Genomic DNA, 13731 nt, shown 5'->3' with positions numbered 1-13731 from the left:
ATAGTATGCTTTAACTTTGGAAAAATAGCAGATATACAAGCTCACAGCGCGGCACCGAGTGCCGCGCTGCGAGCTTGTAGATCTGCTATTTTTGAAAAATCGTGAAAATGTGTGCAAGTCTTTGAATATCTTTGACACGATCTTTGACCCGACTTCTAAATCCTTCCTCTAAATCAGTGGTTCTCAAACTTTTTGATGTCAAGGACCCCCAAAATTACAGGTATTTAGCCACGGACCCCCATCTCAAAATATGTTGTTCCAGGGACCCCCCGAAGCAAATATTTGAGTTACAATTGTTTGCTTTAAATAGATATATTCAAAGACTCAAAATCATGATTTTTCAAAAATAGCAGATCTACAAGCTCGCAGCGCGGCACTCGGTGCCGCGCTGCGCTGCGAGCTTGTATATCTGCTATTTTTCAATAGTTAAAGCAGTCAATAATCCTAGGCCTAAATGGGTTAAAAGTCTGAGTTCTTCTCATCACACTGCACATCTTCCACCCTCGCCCTCAGGATTCAAACCGACAACCTCGTCCGCTTCCCTAACAGGCATCGTTCTAGATCCCGCAAGAGTGTGTTGTGTTGCTGGGACAGAAAAAGAGCAATAATAAAGTAGATTTTCTCCTGATTTGTGTCTTTTGAAAAAAGCATATGGGAATATTATGTGGCTTGTAACGATCAGGTCCAATATTTAGTTCAGTGACCATGGAGCTTAAGAGTAGATCAGAAGCTGTGTTCATGAAATGAATGGACTCCAACCTGCTTCCCGTCTCCTAAAAAGGTATCCACCTACGTCACGCAGATACGGGAAGTAGAACAGAATTGCCTTGTATTGCTATTTCCGTCTTGGGTAATGCTGTGTAAAGTGAACTTCACCTTGTGGGTGGTGTAATACTGCTGTGCTCCCACGCCACCCTGCTCCTCTGCTGTCCACAGAACTGCTCTGAGGGTCCTCCTGGGACGCAAACCTGCACGCACACACACGCACACGCACACGCACACACACACACACACACACACACACACACACACACACACACACACACACAGTGGTTACAGAACAATTTAACACGAAAAGGCCTTCCGAAATAATAACGTTTTTAGGCCCGTTTCTGAATCCAGGGTCTGCGGTCTGCTCTCAAATCGATAGGAAGGCTGTTCCACAGGCGCGGTGCTGCCGAAGGCCCCAGACCCCCATGGTGCATAGATTGGTACTAGGGACATCGAGGAGGAATCTGGTCACGGATCTGAGGGTGCGAGTGGACGTCCGTGGGGGCTTAATTGGTTTCTGTAGGCAGGGAGGCGCATGTCCATTTACACAGTTATGAGTGATTAGCAGGACCTTGGAGTCGTGGCCTTGTATCCTGGCTGAAAACGGGGAGCCAGTGCATGTATTGTTGTATTCCCATTGTAAGCTGCAAGCTTCTCTGGCAAAGAATTGTTTCTCATGCATGGTAAGACGGAATTCATTTCCCAGCGGATTCGTTCCACGTGATTCGTGTCATTCGTGCCATTTCCCAGCATTAATAATCTGTCATTATTGTTGCGGCATCCTGCAAAAGAGAAGTGAGACAGAGAACTGATGGTGAGACAGTGGGAGGTGGTGCAAGTGGACAGTAAACAAAAGTCAAATCAGTATTTTTTAATGAACTGCTGAGCATGTCCACAGAAATGCACATTTTAATACTTCATTAAGTCGTCTTTTGGAGGAGAGAACATTGGGATATAACAGTAATACCAAACGAGCATTATCTTGAAGGAAATAGGCCTTTGGGCACACCAACTTTCCAGCGCTTTCATCTGTCCTTTTCCTGCTTTAATTTGCCTTGCTTAGCTTTTCTTCTAATTTTTGTGGAGTGTCATCTGAAAGCTTCTCTCATGGGCGTTATGGATAACGTTCTGCCTTCCATCTTGGGCTTTTTAGTGGATAAGAAGACCACCATCGGTTACAGTTTCATGGCACTTCTGACAATCAGTGGAGAGGCGATCTTCACCAAGGTCAGTGGTGGAAAGTAACTAATTACATTTACTTATTACAAGTACTGTACTTAAGTAGTACTTCAGTACTTCTACTACACTACATCTCAGAGGCAAATATTGTACTTTTAATTCAATACAGTTACTTGAAAACTTTAGTTACTCGTTACTTTGTAGATCTGCCCCTTCAGCTCTAAACACATTTCGGCCATTTGAAAATAGCCGATCTACAACCTCACAATGCATTGTGAGCTTGTAATTATGCTATTTTCAAGATTTTAATACATTTTATATATTTGAAGACTTGTGAAATGGGACATTCTGCATAATTAATACTTTCTACTTTTGGTAGCACATTTCAATACCAATACTTTTACTTGTAAGGGTGCCCTCACACCAAAGTACCTATGAGAGTGGAATCCGCGTTCTGCCAATGCATTTCAATGAGAGTGAAGCGGTTTCATGCCAGCAGAGGATTTCTGCAAAAAACGCTCCCTTCTCATTGAAATGCATTGACGGAACGCGGATTCCACTCTCATAGGTATTTTGGTGTGAGGGCACCCTAACAGCGTATTTCTACATTGCAGTACTAAAGTGAACATTTTGAATATCTTTTCCACCACTGTCCAAGGTCTCCTTTCAGTGCCCCTGCAACCACGAGCAGAACTTTGCCTACGGGCTGACTTTCCTGCTCGGCCCGGCAGCGGTGCTTCTGATTCTTGGCCTGTTCTTCAGCACCAGAATGTGGAGGCTCTTCACCGGCTGCTGTCTAAACCATAAGAAACTATGCCCAGAGGACAACTGTTTGCAGTGCCCCAGGTAGGGCTGTCACGATTATGACATTTTACATGACGATTAATTGTCACTCAAATAATTGCGATTAACGATTTAATTGTGTTTCTGTCGTTGACAATTACATTTCTGTTTGGCTTTTAGGCTTTCAAGTTGCACATGGTAGATATGACACATAACCTAAATATGCAAAGAAATTACTGACATATTTGACAACTTTATACTTAAAAAAGAACATTGATAGTGGAAATAGCCGATCTACAAGCTCAAGTTGTGAGCTTGTAGATCTGCTATTTTCACTATTGTTTTACTTTAAAAAGATATATATGAACATTTTTCAACATGGAAACAATGATGATGATTATGAAAAATAATCACGATTATGTCAAATAATCACGATTAGACGATTATGTAATAATTGTGACAGCCCTAGGTCCACGGTGATCCTGAGTATCTTCACGCGTGCCTGCGTCGCCCCATTGATGTGGCTGTGCGTGGCCCTGCTGAACGGAAGCTTTTATGAGTGTGCCGCCAGCGGTCTGGGCCACCGTCTGGTGGTGGTGGGTTCCTTCTGTGTGAACAAGACGTCCATGTGCCAGGAGGAACTGCCGCGTGTGCCCTGCAAGGAGCTATGCAAACTATCCGCTGGCGAACGCACGGAACTGCTGCTAATGCTCAGGGCACAGTCACAGGTGAGCAATGCTCTGGAAGTTCTTGACGCCGGCGGGGGAGTGGAGAAGGGCAGCCGTAAGACACGGCAGCCTCTTCAATAACCATGTGACTTCCATAGTAGAGATCAATGAATTGAAGCAGAGTCTTTAAAGGGGAAGACCACCCATTTTCAATATTGAACTATGTCATTAATATACCTTAGAGGAGTTGTGTGGAAATAGAAAAAAAGTTTCCCCCCTTCTGTGTTGTCTAGAACTGGAGGATTGATTTTGGTGTTTGTATTGTAAAGTACAACTTGATGACATCACACCGTTGTACTTTACAATACAAACCCCAAAATCAATCCTTCAGTTCTAGGCAACACAGAAGGGGGGGAACATTTTTTCTATTTCTCCTCTAAGGTATATTAATGACATAGTTCAATATTGAAAATGGGTGGTCTTCCCCTTTAAGCCTATAGCCCAATCAGGGACCAGCATTTCTGGCAATGTCATCATTAACAGCCAATGAGGGACCAGCATTCCTGGTGATGCCAGTGGTGTCACTGGCAAGTTGGCACCTCAACAGAGTGCAGTTCTAGTTTTAACCATGTGAACGTGTGCTCTGCTCTTATACTTCTATGCATCCACAGATCATGGGCTGGTGTGTCCTCATTATAGGTGCCGTTCTTGGGCTCGTTAGCAATTGCAACTGCTGCTCCAGGATGAGCTACCTGCAGCGCACGTTCTGGAAGCTCTACACGCTGAAGGAAAATAGGCACTTTGACGTCTTTGCGGAGAAATATGCCCAAAAGTTGGCAGAAAGAAACGTGGAGAGCTTCTTTGGCGAGAAGGACCCCGAGAAATTCACCCTCCCCGACCAGGAGGCGTGGGAGGAGATCTCGGCTCTCTACAGCGTACATGAAAACATGACGTACTACAGCACCCTGCACAAGTATGTTGGGGAAAAGGGAAAAGCCAGGCCTGAAAAGGGGGAAGACGGAACTGAAAAGAGACCTGAAAAGAGACCTGAAGAGACACCTGGAGAGCAGGAGAGTTGTTTTTGAGGTCAACATGAGAGCACAATTTCTTAAATCTGTCGGAAGTACTTAAATCTTCTTTTTTTTTTACCAAGGTGTGTAAGGCTGTGGTTCCCAAACGTTTTAGCTCGAGACCCGAAAGAGAAATAAGATGTTAGCCCGGGACCCAAACTAGTGAAAACAGCAGCTCTCAGAGCTCACGACCCGTCACTTCTTTCTTAGAAATGTATTTTGTTTTAATGCCATTTCTTAGAAAGGTCATTGCAGTTTTTATTTTATTAAATTTTTTGTATTATTCATGAAAAGCTTAGCTTTTGGCAAATAATTGTTGGATATTTTGAAAATCCTTTTAGCATTATTGTATAAGGTCTGTACCTTTTGGAAACTGTTAATAAAGTATTCAATCAATCAATTTGACCATGATGGAACAGAGCCTTAATTATTCTCATATAATTGGTAAGATCTGTAAAGGAAGAGGCCTTGATTCTTTCCAAACATGGCTGCTGCATGGAGCCTGTTGGGAGTGGGACATGCATATGATTTTCATTAGGGATGTCCCGATACCACTTTTTTGCTGACCGAGTACAAGTACGAGTACTTCATTTTGAGTACTCGCCGATACCGAGTACAATCAATAATACAAAATGTCTTTAAATTACGTTTTTTTCTTTTTTTTTTCTTTTTTTTTTATCAGATGTTTCTCACTTTCTGGCTGTATATAACACATTAAATAGCATTGCTTTCCCAGAACATGGCACAACTGCCACACATTTCACTTTTTTTCAGGTTTAGCCCATGGAAATTCTTGTACTGTGCATGATCTTCTAGATCTGCTATGCTCAAACATTTTGTATTTTTACTTTTGATACTTTAAGAGAGAGAGAGAAAGGCGAAGTGGCGGAACACACAGGGTACTCGGGCGCTTTGTGAGCAGTATCTGACGAGTACCGATACCGCGAAATAGGCCGGTATCGGGGCGAGTACCGATACCACGAGTAGGCTACCGATACCGCATCCCTAATTTTCATGTTGTCATATTTGGTACATGTGTACATAAGTATGCGTGTTATAGAAGCAATACCTCACTCCAGGCCATGCGTCAAGCCAAACACCACTGTACAGCCGATGACCTGTCGTGAGTTATTGCAACAAGTAAAAGTGTCTCTCTTCATTACCCAGGTCCTTGATGATTGACAGGGCCTCCCAGGAGATGAAGGCCCCGCCTCCGTCGTCCATGGCGCCCTGGCCCACGTCCCAGCTGTCCAAATGGCCGCTCAGTAACACAACCTGACAGCAGAGACACACACAGTAGAGGAGGGAGGGTGAAAGATGCTCTATAGGTGTGCAGTAGGGATGCGACGATAAGCGATATTATCGGTTATCGTGATAAAAAAAACACTCACGATAATCGTATTGTGGAGATTACATTTTTATCGTGATATCGTCCTCCGTCATGCACTGGGATCAATTCACCTTTTATTTTTGCCGAGCTGCATATCCCGGTACCACTTAAACCCTCTATAATTGGTAAAATGTACTTATAACATACGCACTTGATACAATATTTTTTTCACTCTCTATCAATTGTCTTTGCTAAAAAATAGCTGAAAATAACCTGCTAATTTTGGCACATGTTCCGCCCCAGGATAATGAATGTTGGGGATATTTTGATTATCGCGATAATAATTGTACATCGCAATTTCTTTGGTCACAATAATCGTGATATGAAATGTTCATATCGTCCCATCCCAAGGTTCTCAACCTTTTCAGAGAGTGACACCCCCCCCCCCCCCCCCCTGCCAAAAAGAAACATATTTGAACTGGGGACCCTTCCCCACCCTGACAAGCACTTGGAATGTAGGAGTTGAGGCCTTACATATAGTGTGACTCAGTTCCACAGATACATATTGTGAAAATAGACAACCTCAAGCTCCCAAAGCCTCGCAGTAGGTGTCCATGTACATTAAAGAGCCCCGTGTTGGGGTCAGTAGGGTCCAAGGGTCGGTGATGCTTTTTTTCTTTTTTTTAAGACATTGATTCCCACCCTTAGTGCTGGGGCCCACTAGTGGGTCGTGAGGATATTGCAAGTGGAGCCCCACAAGTAATTGGACAACAAATAAGATACACATATAACATTATCTGAATTTTCACAAGATGCCACCCTGCAGTTATGAAAGACATTCATACATTATGGAAATGAGACATGTAGAATATCCTGATTGATGAGCAGTCACTTCCACATCTTCTTTTAGATGTGGAATCCCCAAACGATAACATGGAAGGGAGACATTTCAGGAGAAACCACAGTCTTCTTTAGCAGACATATACTGTAGTTCTTTGTTCCTTAAAGTAGCTTCCTCAATTTGATCACCAGTAATTTAGTTTTCTTTTCAATCGTTGATCTTTCTTGTGGGTTGTCGATCTTTTCGTTAATAGCAAAACAATTCATAAAATAATCAATTACAGTGAGACAATTAATCAAGTAATCGAATATCGTTAATAGCAAAACAATTTATAAAATAATCAATTACAGTGAGACAATTAATCAAGTAATCGAATAATCAATTTAGTGATTTCATTCAGAAATGTATAACCGGCTGTTCATAACTTCACCAAACTCTTTGGCTTGCAGAGTACATCTTCATGATGTCACTGATCACATGACCCCACAATCAATCCCCCAGTTCTAGGCAACACAGAAGGGGGAGGACCTTTTTCTTATTTCCACACAACATCTCCAAGGTATATTATTAATGACATAGTTATTCAATTAGTAGTAGTGGTATTCCCCTTTAAAGGGGAAACCACCCATTTTTCTTAGAAGAGTTTGGAAAATAAAAATAAGTTCCCCCCCTTCTGTGTTGCCTAGAACTGGAGGATTGATTTTGTATTGCAAAGTACACCGTGATGGGTTTCCCCTTTTTTGGACCTTGGGGTGAACATATATAATCACTTTCAAGATGGGTTTGGGTTCAGATAACTTGTGATGCGCATGTGCCATCATTTTGTATTTTATTACCTTTTACTACAGTATAATTTTATTTTAACCATTTTAGGTTAACCACTTAAAACACTAGCATCCCTATTCTGGGGACAAACATTTCACGAAAATAGCAGATCTGCAAGATTATAACGCATAGAAATGTGTTGTGTTGTGAGCCTCCAGATCAGCTATTTTTGTCAGCAAGACATTTGGTGTAGAGGGGACCAGACCAGGTATGGACCCCTGGTGAACCCCGGTCAACTAAGTATGTAGGTTTCAAGTGGTTAACCTGTCTGGTGCCAACCCCGAGTTTCCCGAGTTTGTATTGGTACAGTACCCCCCCTGTGCCAACCCCGAGTTTCCAGAGTTTGGGCCGTTTTTGAAGAAAAAGATTTTTTTTTTTCAAAAATGTTTTTTGGACCTCAAAAGATCTATTAGGCATGATCGCGATCGCGAAATTGCATGTTTAACCCCCATACCAACCCCACCTTTCAAACATGGCAGCCATGTTTGTTTACATTTGAAGAAAACATAATGGCTGCTATACCTCATGAATGCCTGAACGGATTTCCAAGCAGATTGTTGATTGTTGAAAGCTGTGAACAGCGCACATTACATTACATGGAAGTCTATGGAGACCATGGCATCTTGGACCTTCAAAGAGATTTAATTGATAGCAACATAAGTGTTAATTGAATGATAAAAACTGTGTTTTAAACAAATGTATTGGTTATGAAAATAATAACTAGAGTCCTAACCCTAGAGCCCTTATGTTTTCTATTGATGAACCACAACCTCTCTGTTTGATTGTTTTTCTACAAATCAAACCTGGCATTTCTGATCTGATAACGTTTTACATTTGAGACAGTGCCTAAAACACCATGCCATAAACACAATTAAAGGGGTATTTCACTTTCAAATAAAATAAACATTTAAAAAAGGCCACCTCACGCATTAGAATGTCCTTCTAATGCGTGAGGGCGCTGTGATTTATTCCATTACTTCTTTTCATTTATTTTGTATATATTGTTTTAATGATTGATTTATTTGGAAGTGAAATATCCCTTTAAATGATGAATCACAAATAATCGTCAACTAAACGTTCATGTTTGTGATGGACCTCTCCATCACAAAATAATCATATTTTAACTGGGGAACCCCTGCCACCCAGACGAGCACTGTATAACACGGTTCTATTGTGAAAATAGCAGATCTACATGCTCACAACACCTTGCGTTGCGAGGCGTTGTGAGCATGTAGATCTGCTATTTTCACAATTTTCTGCCTCTAATATTTGACAATTTGGACAATGTTTAATTTGTCATTTTAGGGATATTAAAAAGTCCTTAAATTGTCACTTTAGAAATGTGCAGATACCCTCTATACACTTAAACCTTACGTTGGTTTGTTTACTGCTGAGAGAGAAAACAAATTGCACATTAAGTTAATCATCTGGGGACCCCCCAAAATCATTTGGGGACCCCTCTGTCTTTTTAGAAATCATGTGACCTCTGTCATCGTGCGCTGCTGTCAGGGTAACGTTGACAGCAACGTCGACGTTCATCTCAACTTTGTGACTTCTTTGTTCCACTGATTCAGTTTCCTCATTCTTAAATTCTGCTTGTGGAGGATGAGGTCTTAGATTACACAACACCAGGAAGCTACCGTATCTAGTCTCAAATAGCAACCAAATACCAGGGCCGTCACCATCATGACATTTTAGATGACGATTCATTGTCACAGGTTTTTGGCTTTCAACATTGGAACATATGAATACAAATTACACTAGTAAGACGCCTCAGGGCGACATGTGACCTCACCCCAAAGGGCGAGGTCGCGCCAATTCTTTGCCATCTGGCCAGTACATCTCCCAGGGGTCTAGTTCATTGTAACGGGGACAGACTCCCGCGTGTTACCGGCTGATACCGACAATAAGCCACTCCCGACCTACTACTACTACTACTGTGATGTACATCGGACCAGTTACCCATATATGGAGACCCCTGGTACCCATATATGGAGATCCATGTACTGTATATGAAGATACTTATGCTGAGAGCCCAAACATGCTTACTCAGTTATTCATTATGTGAAAGTCCTATGATGTCTATGACATCTGACATCATACCCTTTTATGCCCATACATGGATATCCCTGTCTGTAGAACCAGCCACACAGATATGGGCTGTCTTCCTCCATATATGGGCATTCCCATATGAAGTCCTGTTAGATATGGGCTTAATATTGATGACATCAGGGAACTCCATATATGGGCATAAAAAGGATTCTGTTAGTGTGTGATATTAGATAAATAACTGAAATATGGCCAATAATCAGTAATTTCTTTAAATATATATTTAGGGCTTTTCTGCCTATAGGTATAGTGGAGATGGACAGGGCACAGGGAGAGTGAGATGGGGAGAGACATGCAGACATGCAGATCATCAGGAACGAGACTCGAACCTGCAATGCGTTGTCAGTCTACATTGGAGCCTAGGTGCCCGGCCTGCTAGGCCAACGGTCCGGGCCCTATAATCTAAATCGCCCAAACTATATTGTTGTTTTTTTCTTCTTAAAAAAGTAGCTAAAATAGCAGATCTACACACTCACAACATGGAAAGATGCCACACATTGTGAACGTGTCCCAGTCGAATGGTTAACTCGCTCAACGGAATCAGCCAAACGCTATTAAAAAAGCATATTTTGTTATTAAACTCTACATTTCTGGCCTTCTCTACCCTTCGCTGTCGTTTATTTTGTCAGAGTAGACGCTGAAAGATTTATGTACTGCATGTATGTATTTTGGCAACTTCAGTCGACTGCAAGATTCTCTTGTACACACCCTCACATTCACATGTGAAGTTACAAACCAGTACCAGCCAGTAAAACCCAGTTTAATCCAGTGTAAGCCAGTGCAAGTCTGTACAAATGAACCCAGTACAAGCCAGTGCAGGCCCCAGGTTCGATTCCAGGTACAGCAATGGGTCAAAGTGTTTTTGAGCAAGACAATGAACCTCTAACTCATACTGTACATGGGCAACTGGCGGTCTGGGGTCCACATGCATCCTCCAGGTTAACCAGAATACCGATATATTATTATTATTATTCAGCTGTTCCAATTCCAAAAATGCAAACATGACCCTCTGAATGACTGGTAGTTTCATGACTAGTATTACAAAATTGACCAGTGTAAATGTATTTAACTTTATAAGTTTATCCATATATAACTAAATGCATTTGAAATCCTTTTCAGGATTCCAATAAAAAAAATAGCTAAACGTTTTGAGCTTGTAGATCGGCTATTTTTTGTTACTTTTGTGTGACATACTAGAATGACGAAGTTGGACATAAAAATATTGAGATGGCACCAGTGGCTGCTCACTGTGGCTGCCCACTGCTCCTAGTAGTCATAGGATGGGAAAATGCAGAGGACAAATTTCACGTGTTTTATCATAACCCGGTACAACTAAACGGTTGCTACTCAAAACTCGTAATAGACTAAGCCCAAGATATTGTAAATATCTCATATTTCTCTTTATTACTATTATTTCTTTTCTCTTGTTATTTGAATTTTTTATGACTGCTTTTAATTTCTTCCCCTTTTGTTACTGACAATTCCCTTTGCAAAAATACTGTGTTTTATCCGTCTGTCTGTCAGTGTTATATGAGATAGGCCCACATAAAGTGGTTCCTGTGTAAATAAGCCAAAAAGCTTAATAGGCTGAATTAATAGGAATTTTAGTTGACCTTGAACCAGTGATTTGTACGGTCATGAAACTGTACTTTTTCCCTATGCAAACTTCTAATAAATTATTCAATCAATCAATCAATCAAAACTTGGTGTAAGCAAGTACAACACAGTGTAACCCAGTTCAAACCAGTACAACGCAGTAACAACCCAGTACAACCCCGGTCCTCTAGTCCAGTGGTTCTCAACGACCCCCCAAATAATCATATTTTAACTGGGGACCGCCCCCCCCCCCCCCCCCCCCCCCCCACCCCACCCTGACGAGCACTAAGAGTTGAGGCATTACATTTTGTATAACACGTTTCTATTGTGAAAATAGCAGATCTACATGCTTACAACGCCTCGCAAACATGAGGCGTTGTAAGCATGTAGATCGGCTATTTTCACAATTTCGGCCTCTGATATTTGACAGTTTGGCCAATGTATGACATTTTAGAGGTATTAAAAAGTCCTTAAATTGTCACGTTTGGAAATGTGCATAAACCCTCTATACACTTAAACTGTAGCCTATGTTGCTTTGACTCGAGTGAGAAAACAGTGTTGCACATTACATTAATCATCTGGGGACCCCTCCAAAAAAAATAATTTGGGGACCCCCCCTGGGGGTCCCAACCCACAGGTTGAGAACCAGTCCTCTAGTCTAGTGTTGGCCCAGGCTCAGTCATTTCCCACACCCACCGTTTCCAGCAGGATGTCCAGGGATATGAACCATTACGTTTTCCCATCACAGAGTTTGGCTAAAGCGCGCTACGCGAGGCTAACAGGTCAGCAGTGGCCCCCCCTCCCCCTCCCCCGACTGCGTGACTCATGAGTCATGTTAGCTAGCGCTCCTGAACACAAACAGGCTCATCCCACTACAAAGCCCACGGCGCTGAAGCCAGCGGAACCCAGTGTACACCCACCTACCGTGACTCATACATCACACTGTTGAAATCTAATGAGTCTTTATCAGCAGGCTTTGTGCTGTGCAGGCAGGGGTGTCGCACCAAATTCCGGGCCCCGGGTACAAGGATTCACTGCGCCCCCCCCCCCCCCCATGAATGTTCTTCATAGGGGGGAGGGGGTTTAACGTATTTAGACTGGGAACGCATCATTGCGCGTTATTTTGTGCTTTAACCATTGAAAAATAGCAGATATACAAGCTCACAGCTGCGAGCTTGTAGAGCTGCACCTATGTTTCTATGTCAGTGTTGCTCAAACCTTTTCAGTTCAAAATGATATGTATTTGGCCACAGACCGCCATCTCAAAATATTGAGTTCCAGGGACCCCCCAGAAGCAAAATTTGAGTTACAAATGTTTGCTTAAAAACCTACATATATTCAAAGATTTGCACACATTTTCACTACTTTCTTTTAGCTAAAGTATAAAATAATTAAGGCTCGTCCACCTTGGGCCCTAGTAACTCAGTCCCACTTTTCCCCCCCTTGTGACGCCCCTGTGTACAGGCAACATGTTGAGGTTCACGTTGGATGGATGGATGCGATGAAGCCAACTGTGTGTCCGTCATCAACGTGATCTTAAAATACTTTAGATTTTTTTCTGCTGTGGGAAAAGAAAGAGTTGGGAGTTTGCAGTATATCATCTGAGGTTGTTTTGTTTCATCATGTGGTTAACTTCCTCTGTAAAGTACTTCTCTGTAGCAGCAGAGCAGTGATGTTTAGCATTCCTAAAATAACAGGACGAACTAAGATTTTGAAATCACCCAAATCCAAATCGACATCCCTTGCCTCTCTTAGCAGCTCTTATTATCATCATCATCATCATTATTATATCTAGATTATTATTATTACAAGGCCTAGACAAACCATGAAGCCAACGGTTTGGGTTAGTTAGCCAATCTGGGAAGCAGATGCATACAATCTCCCAAACACACCGAGAAATTAGGTGTCCCCCTCAGACAGATACCGATATCTGCATTTCTGCGCCAGATTTTAGACCGTATGGTCGGAGTTAAGCCGGACAGTGACAGAAAGAATTGTGAATTAATAGAAGGTTTAAAGAAATACTAAATTGGATCCCATCTTGTATTTTGTAACTATGTCATTGTTTTTTTGTTTTTTTCACTAAAGTTTCCAGTGTGTGAAATTGGGTACATGAATAAGGCCTGACTTTATCTTGCATATTTCAAAACCGGACAAATATTTATTTATTTTCTTTTTTGTACTCTACATTCTGATTCTGATAGCATGAATGTTAATGATAAAGTTTGGCTGTGATGTAGATATAGCCAGGACTCGACTTTTTTCTTTTTTTTCTAAATAATTGTTGCTAAGGCAACAGCACATTCTACAGTGACTGACTTCATAATTATATTTCCCCCAGAAATGAAAGTGAACTCCCAGTGTAATCATCTTTCCATAGAAACTTTAAATAGTGATGGTTGACGAAAAGTAATATTTAGTGTTCCAATGTTCTCATTTCCAACTGAACCCACGCAAATGTGCACACACGCATGCGCACGCACGCACGCACGCACGCACGCACGCACACACGCACGCACACACGCACACACGCACACACGCACACACGCACACACACAC

The 13731-nt window shown here is 41.9% G+C and overlaps 2 protein-coding genes across 2 annotated transcripts in view; one reads left to right on the top strand and one right to left on the bottom strand.

Annotated features, from left to right (window-relative positions):
- The window catches only part of LOC308302788 (carboxypeptidase Q-like), a 33804-nt gene that overhangs the window by 8365 nt on the left and 11708 nt on the right, over positions 1-13731 (bottom strand). The window contains exons 7-8 of the mRNA XM_080747079.1: positions 5635-5746; positions 877-968 (exon numbers count right to left, since the gene is read on the bottom strand). Coding sequence (XP_080603205.1) covers positions 877-968; positions 5635-5746 — 204 coding nt within the window. The remainder of the gene's footprint in view (positions 1-876; positions 969-5634; positions 5747-13731) is intronic.
- LOC308308327 (calcium homeostasis modulator protein 5-like) lies at positions 1888-4486 on the top strand (the record flags this gene model as incomplete). The annotated part of the gene is made up of 4 exons (XM_080753723.1): positions 1888-1998; positions 2609-2796; positions 3203-3461; positions 4073-4486. The coding sequence occupies 4 exons, from the start codon at positions 1888-1890 to the stop codon at positions 4484-4486; spliced, it is 972 nt and encodes a 323-aa protein (XP_080609849.1).

Source organism: Nannobrachium achirus (genome assembly GCF_963921795.1).
Source record: "Nannobrachium achirus genome assembly, chromosome: 2".
Taxonomy (NCBI): domain Eukaryota; kingdom Metazoa; phylum Chordata; class Actinopteri; order Myctophiformes; family Myctophidae; genus Nannobrachium; species Nannobrachium achirus.
The sequence above is the reverse complement of the archived record's forward strand: the minus strand, read 5'-3'. Positions and strand labels throughout refer to the sequence as shown.